General features: G+C 51.2%; 3 protein-coding genes across 3 annotated transcripts; all 3 read right to left on the bottom strand.

Moving 5' to 3' along the window:
• Positions 1 to 3540: 3540 nt before the first annotated feature.
• J4E90_009273 (uncharacterized protein) lies at positions 3541 to 4086 on the bottom strand (the record flags this gene model as incomplete). Its single annotated transcript, XM_051438792.1, has 2 exons — positions 3541 to 3970; positions 4025 to 4086. 2 exons carry the CDS (start codon positions 4084 to 4086, stop codon positions 3541 to 3543), a joined length of 492 nt encoding a protein of 163 aa, XP_051287455.1.
• A 3615-nt stretch (positions 4087 to 7701) lies between these two features.
• On the bottom strand, positions 7702 to 9405 carry ASD1 (aspartate-semialdehyde dehydrogenase-like protein; the record flags this gene model as incomplete). Its single annotated transcript, XM_051438791.1, has 3 exons — positions 7702 to 8754; positions 8806 to 9098; positions 9150 to 9405. The coding sequence occupies 3 exons, from the start codon at positions 9403 to 9405 to the stop codon at positions 7702 to 7704; spliced, it is 1602 nt and encodes a 533-aa protein (XP_051287454.1).
• Positions 9406 to 10183: 778 nt separating this feature from the next.
• Positions 10184 to 11267, bottom strand: J4E90_009271 (uncharacterized protein; the record flags this gene model as incomplete). The annotated part of the gene is made up of 3 exons (XM_051438790.1): positions 10184 to 10749; positions 10802 to 11110; positions 11174 to 11267. The coding sequence occupies 3 exons, from the start codon at positions 11265 to 11267 to the stop codon at positions 10184 to 10186; spliced, it is 969 nt and encodes a 322-aa protein (XP_051287453.1).
• Positions 11268 to 12777: the final 1510 nt, after the last annotated feature.

Raw genomic sequence — 12777 nt, 5'->3', positions numbered from 1 at the left:
AGAAGTCACTGAACGTCTTTATTCCTTTTGTTTTGAACATCCACACTCTTCAACTTTTTTACAGGGGAGAATAGCCATCGGAATCACTCATGCCAGAGAAACGAAAGGTGCCCACTACTGCCGTACCGCAGTACGTGTATTTTGGAATAGTATTCTCGAAGAAGTTGTTAACGTGCGTTGGATCTGTTCAGTATCTAGGTGGTTGTGCAAGGGAGCGTCTATCATGAGACAACTCAACTCGATTCACAACACCAATTCTCCTTATCCTCTTCTTTCATTTACACTAATCACACGTTAACGAAGCATGAGAAGAACAAAGTTCAACAGACATGAGTCGCTTAGTACACTGTAAGTCCAAGCCCAAGTTTAGCTACATGCAACGACGACGCATCGTATACCTTAACAAGTTAGTCTGGCTCTTCCACGACGCATCCTGGTGCCTGAATTCACCATCCAATGAACATATACAACGGCTGCCGGATAAAGACGCCGAGCTTCATCAAGGAAATCGAATCGAGATTCAACTTGCTTTTTGCCCATCCAAGTGGAGGGGCGTAACCAGGGTTCGGGCTGACATTTGACATTGCTTTTTCGCCCGATCTATCAGCAACGTGGTGGCTTGTACGAAGTGATAATCCGCTTACCCTGGCCGACCCACGTGCTTGGTCTTAGTATACCCACGCGGTACGGTACGGGTACACAATTTCAGCCAGCTTGTGCTGCTCCTTGTACACGACGGAAGCAACCCGACCAGTAGCATGGTCTACCCGAACATAGCAGTGACCTCCGCGCAGCAACACGATCTCGTACCGACATCTATTGTCTGCACAGAATGTAAGCAGGCAAATAAGCCGCTTCCAGCACGGTGGCCATTCCGAAATGTGGCATTACTGCCCAGGTGTGACGTGCGGCGTCTAAGTCTCGATGCCTCTATAACGCATGCGGATGTGCGAGACCGCGTAGCTACCTAGGTAGATGCTATGGGTTGACTCAATGTGTTGGTAACATTTCAGCGCATGTTGAATGCTGTGGAAATTTTGTGACATGGGCCGTACCTATCTTCGGCCCCGGATGTGCAACGCAACCGCATTGGGTCGGCAATCGGATAGAGCTCAGGCGGCACGAATCGAGATTCGGATTCCAGGATTCTGCAGGTGGACAGTAAGCTTGCGCAAAAGTTGGTGACGGAGGCCCTAAGCTTTGAATCGACAATGTGTGTTTCTCGCTATACGCTCCTTGTCAGAGTAAGGAAAAGAAATAGTGTGTACCAGACCTTCCACCGCGGGTCGAAGCAGACCGCTCTTCGGAGCTTTTACCACGAATTTGTGGGCAATAGTGCGATTGGTTCGAAATTTGACAGTGATATCTACCGTTGTTGATGCCCAATGTCAGCCACATAGATCAGAGCGAGGCGCTAGCTACCCCACAGTAACGTAGCCACGATCCGAAGCTATGACTGTGGGAACGTCATGTTTTTCTCGATACACCCCCCATCGTGTCATTTCTCGACACGGGTCTCGTCCCGTGTGAAGCAATGCTTTTTCGAATCGACGTTTCTCCATGCGACAGGGAAGGATTCCCGAATTTATAGGTATCCATGCTTTTGGCAGCCGTTGGACGACCGTAGTAAGGCGAGATTGGCATGCGTTAGCGCGCACTGCAGGATAGTACAGCGTGCTATTGGAGTGGAGACGCCGATATTCCAAATATCTATACCTACTCTGTATGTGCCACATGGAGACCAAACATATGAGCCTGCTCGACGATTAGACGTAGAGGTACTCTAATAGCTCTCAACTTTGAGGGCATCTAGTGATAACCCACGCCTGTCTATGCATCTTCGTATCTGAGAAATGACCATTAGTCTGCCATGAAAGCAAGTATCTCAAGATGCTGCGGTTGTTAGTATCGAACAAAACATGATATCGTCATCCGCCGACCGCCAGCTACGGTTTCGCTTCACGTAGGCGTCGTATCGAGCGTCGTTGCAACGAGGTCAGGCTAGACTCGTAGGGCGCTGAACGGAGACCCGAGTCAAAAGCAAAGGAAGGCATGCAGCCCCTCTGTAGCATGGAACATCGCGGAACCTTGAACTGTGGTCGCGCAGCGTTAGGGCTGCATGGGTTAGGCAGTCGTTGACATGTGGACGGCGAAAGAACCTGAATACCTAGGCTTGCATCAGGACAAGAAGGAAATTTCACTCGTGGCAATTCCGACGAAAGAGAATGTACATATTTTGACAATGCCAGTGCGTTTCCATGCCTCAAGGGCTCCTGACGTGGGGCGCCTCGTTCAGCGGGGCGGCGTTCACACTTCTCCACATGAGCTACCAACGAAGGTGGTATAGTAAATTGTTCGTCTCGAGCCGCGCGTGCCACCAGCCGCGACGAAATCAGAACAGGATGCTGCAGTCGCTAAAAAAGCAAAGAAGACCTCGGGATGGTTGCATACACAAGGGTGGATGTGCGGTAGATGGGATGAGGTCTGACATGTGGGTCCTAAGATGAGATCGGAAACACCCCCCACGCTAATCTAAGCGCCCATTGTAGTAGTACCACCGGCAACGCGACCAAACTCCTGACTGTTTGATGGAGGATGCGAGAACTCATGACACTGTCATATGTTGACTGCGCCGTCGGCGTGATCATCCCGCTGTAGCGGGAGTGGCTGTTGCCAAGAGAGTGGCATGGCATGACCCAATTTCCGGGGCAGTTGTGCATGCATAGGTTATGATTTCATGGCTTGTAGCGTTATGCGCTCTTTACCGGTAGAGTGAAAGTTGTGCAACGAGCCCATCGTCCTACCTATCTATGAGAGTGTCGGCATGCCGAACAAATCCGGCGACGTTGGATGACCAAGCAGCTGCATTCGAGACCACGATGCTGAATCTATCTTGGTTCTTGCTGGATCGTGCAATTTCCCATATCTGACATCGGAGTTCGTTACACGTTGATAGATAAAACAGGCGTCCAAGGTCGCCAAGAGAAGGGGTACGAGCGGTAGGAGCTGAGTGCGATTGAAACACATAGCTGAACGCTCACATCCGTGTCGTGCAGAGCTTTACAAAAGCAACATGATCGCGATTTCCGAAAGACAGTACGTGGAGTGGAAAGAGTATGAGAGTTGGACTGTTTAATAAATTACTACTTCAGGAGGTATTACATGTTGGACAATGTGTACTGCAGCGGGCTGGCTGCGAGTGAGATCGTGGCGTTTATTGCGCAATTCCAATCATGGGTTTGTAGGAGGAAGCGCGTGCTCGTTGTTTCCGGCTCGCGACAAAGTGCTGGTGGTAATATTGGCGTTGCTTGGAGTATGTGATGCATTCGGGGTATGAATACAGTGTGGTAGCACCATAGTGCCAGTTTCGTCAAATCCGGCCGGTGTGCCGTCTAGCGTTTGTTGCCTAGCGATATCGAATGACGATCGGATCGAATGGCGGCACCATCTGAGGGTCAAGGCCGTGAAGCGAAGATCTTTGGCAAGTGTGCTGGAAGTAGAGATAGTGTGGGCTCATGCCGAAACGGAGCCTTCTGCAACTCAGACACTACGTGAAGAGCGACCATCTCTTATACCAACGTTAATTTTATAATCTTCTTCGTCGTCCGAGTCCATTGAGTGGTCGACAGGAAAACTTCTTAACCCATTCTCTAGCATCCGGAATGTTTCTGAGTAGGCCTTGGAAGGAACGGCGTCCGGTTGGATGAGGAGCGAAGCAACGTCCATCTTGATCGATCTGGGATAAGGAAAGTCGTTGGGATCTTTGACGAACCAAATGCGGTCTTGTGTAGTGTCGTGCTTCCGTACATGATGCGTGGCGAGATCCGAAAATCTTTCGTCTAGGATCTTGCGTAGCACACGCTCGACTTGCTCGTCCGTAGGCCCTTGTATGTTCTGTTTCTGCTCCAGGACCAGGATACGTTCGTGCATCTTCCGAAAACACAACTCTGTTCTACGCATGAACTCGTGGCTACCACTGATAAGCCTCAATGCTTGAATAGGATGCGGAAGGCGCTATGCTTACTACCATGCTGCAATCTGGTCGAAAGACTGATTGATCTTCTGCACCTGGAAGGTGAACGACATGTTTGAACTTGGTTAGAATTGAAAAGTAAGGAGTAAATTGAGAGACTGGGTTGTGGAGGCTTCGCAAAATTGGGCCTTTAAGTGTAAGGACTTGAGACTGGAGAGACATGTATATGGGAAGAACCAAATGTGTACGGCAAGGAAGCGAACTCTGATATACATGTATGACCCTTGCAGGTGTGAATCACAGGGATACGTTTCAGGTGGGACCAACACGCCGCTTCTGATATGCAGTCAGGTCGGTAGCGCGGCAGGGTCCTCGGATGGCGGGAGACTTTGATGGGCCGGTCGGCCAGTGGGGGATGTAAGGTGGACGCCCAATCAGGGTCACGCAAGTATGCGGCTGTCTAAGTCTCCCGAATGGAGTGTTTTGGGGTCAAATACATATACCTAGGTGCTTGTCGGATTACACGCAAGACGCTGACCGAAAGAGAGACCGCGGAGAAGATCGTTCAAAAGGACGTTGTAAGCTGTTCGGGCGAAGGAAAATTCCAAAGTACCTACCTATGGAAGAATAGTGACTGCCTCTACGGCATACACAGTCGAGGTGACAGGGGCGTGCCATGGACACCGCCCCCATCGCCATGATCGACAATGCTAGCGACAAAGGTACGGGGTCAGCGTTGAGTGGCTCGCGTGTCTAGGCGTGCAAGGTGTCCGAATATTGTTGTCGACCCATTCGATCACAGGTTGCGGCCACTTACCGCAAAGCAAAGGCGAGCTCGCGGGAACGGGTTTCTTTCCCAGCGGCGGTGCATGCAATGCAAGGCATCGAGTCAATCCGGTTATGGCCGTGCCCCTAGGCCAAGGCTGTCGTATCCGGTTTTCTTTTCCCCCACAGCTTTCTCGTCGTTCTGCCTGCGTAACGCCTGCCGATTGGTATCTTCAGCGACACTGGGAGAAGCTGCCGGTCGAGCTGCGTCATCCGATGTTTGTAGATGCTAGCAAGGCTGTCAAATTGTGTTTGCTGGTGCCAGCTGGTTTGCACGTGCGTCATGATGCCGCTAGACTCAAAGCCGCTAGACCCGCTCTTGCGTATTAGGTAGCGGGCCTCGGGAACGACTCTCGATTCCAGGGCCACTCTCGTCATCGGTCAACATCCTGCAAGCGAAGCGACCGGGCACGTTAATCCCGATAAACACCAGTTCCCCCTAGAACACTGCCGATTCCTAGCTCGGAAAGCTCAGAGTCAGTATTGTCAGGTGAGGTTAGAGCTGCGTACAGCGCAGAGCCAGCGCATCGCATCTGGCCTCTGACAAACAATCGGCGATGGCATTTACCATTTGGTATACGCGCTGCGCCGCCTCGTTACCTTTATTGACAACGTATTTGCCTAGTCAGTTGCTAAAGCAGGGTTATACCATGGCGAGCCACTCAAAATGACTCCGGCATGTACTGGCCGTCTCAAGTACCGACAAGGCATCTTCCTGAAATTTTCATTCAATCCATTCAACAGCTTTCTCTCGAATTTGTTAATGCCACCCAGAGAAAAATGCCAAACTTCGTTCATATCTGAACATGGCTACTGTAACAATATCTGGGAATAGTTGTGGCCCTGGATGATCGCTGTCCGAAAGTTGGCGCCATGTATCCGTTGCAAAATGTCAGCATACATTCTGTGTGTATGGATTTCCTTCATGCATCTGAGCACAACGTATACACACAGACGACGATCCGCTAACAATTGACAACGCTGAAGGGTAAGCTGCGCTTGTTGCAGCCTGCATGGATGCATATTGAAGCCTGGTCCATCGCTTACCCAAAGATTACGCACACACTTACTGAGGCCTTACGATCCTGTTTAGAGCTATTGCACCTCGACTTCGACATCTTTATCGACCGCAGGACTTTGTTAATGTGGACTTCTGTCGCTTACGATAACTGGAAACGGATCGACAAGGTCGAGGTGTCGACAGACTAGCCCACCAGGACACCTCAGCCACTTCTACAGGGCTCTCATCCGTGCGCGTCGATCGCCCGTCACGACGTTCAATACCCCAGTGAATTCTTCGGAAATATAACGGTCTGCCTTCGCATACGGTAGCGTGGCACCGCTGATGACCCTCAAGCATCAGCGGATTACATGGCGCCATTGCTGAGCTGATAAGTCGAACGATTCTCAAACTGACAGGGCTTAAAACTCCCGAATGCAGGTATCTTAGCGCTTTGTGACCCGCCGCTTGACATCGGTAGTTGGGTTTAATCCCAGTTCACGGATCCTGTCACTTGCCTTGAGCTAATGCAGCCTCCCGGGCACTTTGCTTGGAGTATACGACGCACTAAGCTTTCAAAACGGCACTCGAGTTCGGTATATAATATCAGTATTTGATAGTTTCCTCACTTATGGATAAGCAGACTTTGGCCAGAGTGTAGGTATGTGTGCTTGAGTTGGATAATTCCTCAGCATTAAGAAAACTGAGTTGCATAACGATACCAGATGACTTCTTTTCCTACGGCCTCAAGATCGAGGATTTCTTGATCCAGACCATATGCATGCTTCACCAGTTTTGGACAAGATAATCACATCGACGATGAGATACGGACGCTTCAGACAATCCACCGCTTCCGCCAGAACTAGAACACGACCCTTTTAGCAACTCATTTGATCACATTATATGCATACACCAGGTGGATCATTTTGTCGTCAACGCTGCAGAAGTTTCAGCAAGTACTGCGACCCGGGTCTCGAGCCGAATTTCCTACTCCAGAAATGATCTCATTTCCCGGGCTGTCGTTGCCCTGGCTTTAGCGAAAAGCAGGGCGAACGACTACGCCGTACCAAGAGCCGAGTCGCTTGACACGAACAGCAAGCGCTGGATTACCGCGGTAAGCCCGCGACGCGTTTAATCCGCTTATATCAGCTATTCAGCTGTCTTTGTCGCTTACGACGGATTCGAAACGACCTCCGGTGCCATATTCCCGGCATCTAATGCTACTCCCGTATGGTCTTTGTTGTCGCGATTACTAGATCCTGCATCTTAAGCGGGAGCGAATATAGACGTTCCCACATCGACTCCACCCCAGCGAGGGCCTTCGTGGTGGGTCCAGAGCCCTCAAAGCTTTGCCAACACTGCGTGCTGCGTTGATCCGGTGACTGACTCGTGGGAATTGGCTAACGGATACCTGCCCTATCAAGATTTTGAATTGCCAGAAGAAGACACCTCGACCGTGTACGCGGAAAGAACATACGACTACAAGCTGCACAGCTCTCGGTGGAGCCGACAGCCTCATCCTTGCTCGTGCGATGATACGGTGAATACTGCGTCCATCGCGTCGGAACCTAGCCTGGCGAGTCGTTTTCAATGATGTTTTGCCAATGCGAAGGTTTGTAAGAATGACCTTCCCAGGCATTGCCCCACAAGCCTTCTCGGATGATTAATAAGGAGTTTCGTTCGATTTCTACGAATAGCATCTCGGCCTAAAGGAAACCGAGGCACAGTAGAATGTTTTTGATCCAAGATGCATATATCGGTAACGCGCGATGATTAAGAAAAGAAGTGGTGCAAGTAAGAATGTTAAGAAGACCAATCTTACGATGTTACGACAACACGTCATCCACACAACTATCGATAGACCATGGGACTGTGACCGAATCAGGCCTTTGTGCCCGAGAGCCTACTTGAACAACTCTATCGCATCCAAAATCACGTTTGGGGCCAGGAATCCTTCTCCCGAACTCCCACTTGCACAGTTGATCTTGATGGTATTGCTCCCGCTGACCAACGTGCCAGCTGGAATGGCATAATTGTAGACTTCACCAAACCCTCGGTAGGCGCCGCGAGTCAAGCCACGCGAATCGATCTTCGTTGGTGCCGCAGGGACGGCAGCATTAAAGCTGTTGACTGTCACCGAGGGACGGCAGCCGGCGAAAGAGAGTGTAGTACCGATGCGAAGGGTCGCTGCTGCAGTCGAGGTGCTCGAGAACTTGATCGTAAAGGGATTGGTGTCCTTGACTATGGCCATGGGAACACTGTCAAGAGTGCTGGAACCAACTGTATACGTCGAGGGCCCCCAGGATGCCATGCGCGAGTCTGTGGGGTGCATGCGCAGTTGCTTGTCTGCGTTTCGAAAGCCCTTTGGCTGACCATCCCACTCGCCGATGCGCCAAATGGAGGTCTTGGTTTCGGTGTCGGCGGCAATGTTGGCGGTAGTTGCTTTTCCAGCCGAGACTGTGACGCTAGCTGCCTTGACCTTGAACTCGCCCTGATACAAGACCTGCGCGTAGTTTCCGGGCTTCATTGCTGGCGAAGTGAACTTGCCACTGCTATCGGCGTACGCCCAGTACTGGGCTCCATCGTTATACCAATGCAATACCCGTTGGAAACTGGAGCCTACACCTGTCGCCGTGCCGGTGACTGTTCCCCTAGCGGATGAAGCCACGTAGCCCGTTATACCAAGGTCCTTGAAGAACGTCGTATCCATATTGGAGCCACCTTCTGGTACACCAGAGCGACTGAACGCTAGAGCGTAGGGGCCGTGCAGACCCTGACGGAACGGCTCTGTTTGAACATGGCCACTGTTCATGTAGAAGGTCAACGACGTGTATTCCCCTCCGTTATTAGTGTTTATATCGCGGTGGAAGGGGCCACCAGAGGAGGCTTCGTAAGAATATGAGTTCATGAGGAAGCAGGCGTGGACCGCGTCGGCACCGTCTAGGTAGACGCAGTGCTGTGTTGACTCAGTAAAAGCTCATTGAAGCATGCTGACTGTGGTACCTACCGTAGTGTCGTCGATGAAACGCTCACTTGAGTAGAATTTACTCCTCGTCTGACCAGCGACCACGAAGACGTCTGACCCCTCAACAGTCGACGTCGAACCAACGGTCGTCGATACCACGCCGAATGGGTACTCAAGTGGCAGAGCACTACTCTTGAGACGCGCGATGAATCGCAGTTCGCCAATGCTAGGCTCGGCAGTGGTGTATGTCGCCATATAAATCGTCGCTTCGCCAGCCTTAGCAACAAGGTAATGCGTCAAGGTACTAGTCGTGCAAGTAACCTTGACATATTGGCCTGTCGGACTCTGTTAGAATCTGTCGTCGAAGGCTTGAGGATACAATGTACTGCTTATCGTCTCATACTTGACAGTCGCACTACCCAGTCCAGAAGAAATATGCGATCCCTTGGACGAAGACTGCAACTCCTCTCCACGATATTTGATCGATGTAATATCGCAGCTCTTCGCGTTGACGGTAAAGACAAGGGCGTTCGTCGAGCCAGCATCCACAACAATGTTGTCACCGCTTTTAGTAGCGCCGAATGCCGCCAGGACCGAGGAAGGATATGTGGCCGCAGCCAACAATGCGCTCTTCAGTAACATGTCAAGAAACGTAGCTGACGAGAATATAGATGGGGTGAATCTGAAGTGACTTGTCCGGCTTCGATATTGAACGGCGGCTCTATCCCTTACCTATAGACTTTTCTTCCATACCAGCAGCAGGAGCTTACTACATTGCGCGAACACTCTCGGCGCCAAATGCACCGAAACATCAACAATTTCCACCCAGGACATCCACTAGCCAGATGCTTTCCACGACTGTTACCCAAGCGCAGCCACCTTTACAGTCATCTGACATCTTGCTTCACTAAGTTACGAAGTCGGGAGGGCGGGAGGAATGCTGATTACAGATAGTATTCGAGTTAGGTACATGTACCTCGGTACGGAAGTGTTCGTTCGTCCGAATCGACAATGTCGTGCGGTGGTGTTGATCTGAGAGCTAAAAGTGCCGTGAGGGGGGAGTCCGGGGTAAGATGCGCCTTTAGTGGCGGAAGATCTTGGCTTGTGAGACAAGCACTATGGAACAACTTGGCGAAGCTGCGAGAAGTACCCTGCTAGCGACATAGTAAGAAACGTCAGAAATACCGGCTAGAAGCGTGGAAAAGACGTTTCATGTTAAGATAGAGATGTTATAAGAGGAGGTTCGCGGCAAATTGCCCGCAAATTGGAAGGGCTAAGACTCTACTGGATAAGGTTTGCGGAGAGCTTAGCCTCCAAAGGAGACGAGGCACTCGTAAATAACGGAAAAGAAGGAAAAAGATTACTAACTGCGAATCTGTCTGTGGAAAGCAGTCATACGATTTGGTCGTCCCATGATCGCTCAATCATCGCCGCCTAAGCACTCATTCCTGTACAAAGGGTCAACTTCCACCTGTCGGCACCAGAGCGCCCAAGGTCTGGTCAAAGTGCCTGAAAGTGACTCCCAGGCATCGTGGCATTCCCTGTCGCTCAGATACTTTAGATTGCCGCCCTCAACCTTCGCATGTCCCGACTTGATTTTGCCACCGGCTTCAACGTCGACCTTGCCCTCGAGTGCATAGCCTGTATGCGCATTCAGGACCGTCATAGCGGTTGTCTGCGCCTTGGCTGCCTCCTTCGTATATATTGCTTGGTAGACAGCTTCCTCGATCCCATGCGCGACGGTTGTGAAGCCGTGGCCTTGTAGCAGAACGACAGCGTGATCGGGTTCCATCTTTGGCTCTGCAGATGAACCACCGAGCTGCGAGGGTAGAGCGGAGCGTACTTTGGAGTAGATGAAGCCGGTCGACGTGGCTGGTTTGAACGCAGCTGCAAGAGAGGCGCCGAGCGTGCTGTCGCGAACGAGCAGATCGTGCTTCGAACCGGAGGGGTAGCTGTTCGAGGCATCCCAGACTGGCACATTGGTACCTGCAGTGATATTGTCAGCAAGAAGCTAGGCATAATGGTCCAGGATACATGCCCAAGAAGCCAGCCATGTGTATTGTGTTCTTTAGAGGCACACCACTAACGCAGTACGGCAGAACATCGCCGGCATGGCTATGCACCACACTGTTGATGGCCGGAAACCTCTTGTATATCTCGCTGTGGATGTGTCGCTCTAGATAACCTGGTTTCGCGTCCTTCTCGACCGCTTCGGCGCCATCGACGTTGTATTCGACCAGATCGTCTTGCGAGCTGACCAACGCTGGCGGCATATTGCAAGGCATCCAGAACGTCGCGGGATTGTCGGGCGACCGGACAGAGATATGGCCATAAGCATCGAAGATGCCTGAAGAGGTGGACGCGTGAAGTTAGTGTATGTTTCACGTGCACTCCAGACACCAGAACCTACCATTGTGGTCGAGGATGTGACAGGCAGTGACTAGGCCTTTGAAAAGGTCCTCAAGACCAACCTTCTCTCGTTTTGGAAAGTATCCGGCAGACATATCGCAAAGATGTAGATAGTGTGTACGGCATCGTGGAGGGCGGAACGCATATGTTGTGTAGTGGTACTGTTCTTGCTTCAAGCGCTCGATGACGTGCGGGCGCGCATGTGTGGGGGGGAAACGACTGGCGGGGATGCACCGTTTCTTGGCAATGACCAGCCTCCGACCGTCCAGCCACACTCAGCATTCACAACATTGTTTAATCATCGCGCCTTAGCTACTAACTTCGAGACCCGCTACCGTAAGTCTGAAGAGATGCTTAAGCCTTGGAAGTGGAAGATGAAAACGGTCATTGATCGACCCCGTTGATGTGCGCCAGGTTGCGGCCACCACACGTCCCATGGCCGAGCTGACATAGTATCGTCCAAACAGTGCTTGATGCGACTCTTCGTCCAAATAACGAGAGATCCCAGAGGGTAACACTGTCTACCTTCTGCACTCCGAGCCGAGCAAGAAAAACCATGGCTACCAATACTCACGATGTCACTTGCCTGAAAGGATTGATCGAGGTGCACTTTCTCTACAAAAGACTAGCTTACCCTTACTCACGTCCTTCGTGAAGGCCGCCATATACTCATGAGCCGCTTCCCTATGACATGAGCACCATATCTTTCCGTATTCATCCTACCTGGTTTCGCAACTTCTGCACTTCCTGCTGCTAACACGATCAACATTATCAACCCGACCTTTATCAATACCCTTCGCTCGCAAACCAGCGGTTATCAACCCTTCCAAGACCTACGACCAACATGCGCGTCACCGTAGCGTTTCCGGGGGTTTGATTCTGGTTATACAAGTTGGAAGGCAAGCTCATCTGCACGCATTACATGCCGGACCAGCCACCACGACAATTCACGATATCCAAAGTTGAGAACGATCAAGTAGAAGAGATGGAAGAAGGGAATCACCCACAGGAAATAGTAGACCTTGGAGGAAAGCGGATGGTATTCTCGACAAGCTTCGGGGAAGAGCTCTCCATCGTCCTGATGAACCTACGTGGAACGCTGGACATGGAGTATCATTATGACGAGCGGGGTTTCCAAGAAGTCATATTAAAAGGGTTTGGCCCTTGGCCGTCCGCAAATGCCATAACGCAACCAGTCATTCAACACGCTTAACCTACGAACACGCCTGTTGTCGACAACGAGATGCTCTAACTTCAAATTCTCATGCTCCACCGGAAGTTCCCAAACACGCACAAAAGACACTCTCAGACGCACAACGGGCCTCAGCCAAGACACAGGTCGCTCCGCCAGATGAACAGCAGGACCTGCTAGATACAAAAGAAACGCCGACGAACACGCCCGTAACTCCGCCAGACATAATCGAGTCCGTATCAGGCTCACAAAAGCCTTTGCTAGACATAAACGCATTCGACGCGCCTTGGATCTATTACTTGGAAAAGAATTTCTCGTAACCGGCGCCTCGAAGACGAACACGGCCACTGAGAGCTGTCCCAGGCTCTGAGTCAGTCGGTCGTAGCGCAGGCATCAGGAGCTCGCGAGGGCTT

The sequence above is a fragment of the Alternaria incomplexa genome, assembly GCF_024043165.1.
Source record: "Alternaria incomplexa strain BMP 0042 chromosome Unknown scaffold_15, whole genome shotgun sequence".
In the NCBI taxonomy this organism is placed as follows: domain Eukaryota; kingdom Fungi; phylum Ascomycota; class Dothideomycetes; order Pleosporales; family Pleosporaceae; genus Alternaria; species Alternaria incomplexa.
The sequence above is the reverse complement of the archived record's forward strand: the minus strand, read 5'-3'. Positions and strand labels throughout refer to the sequence as shown.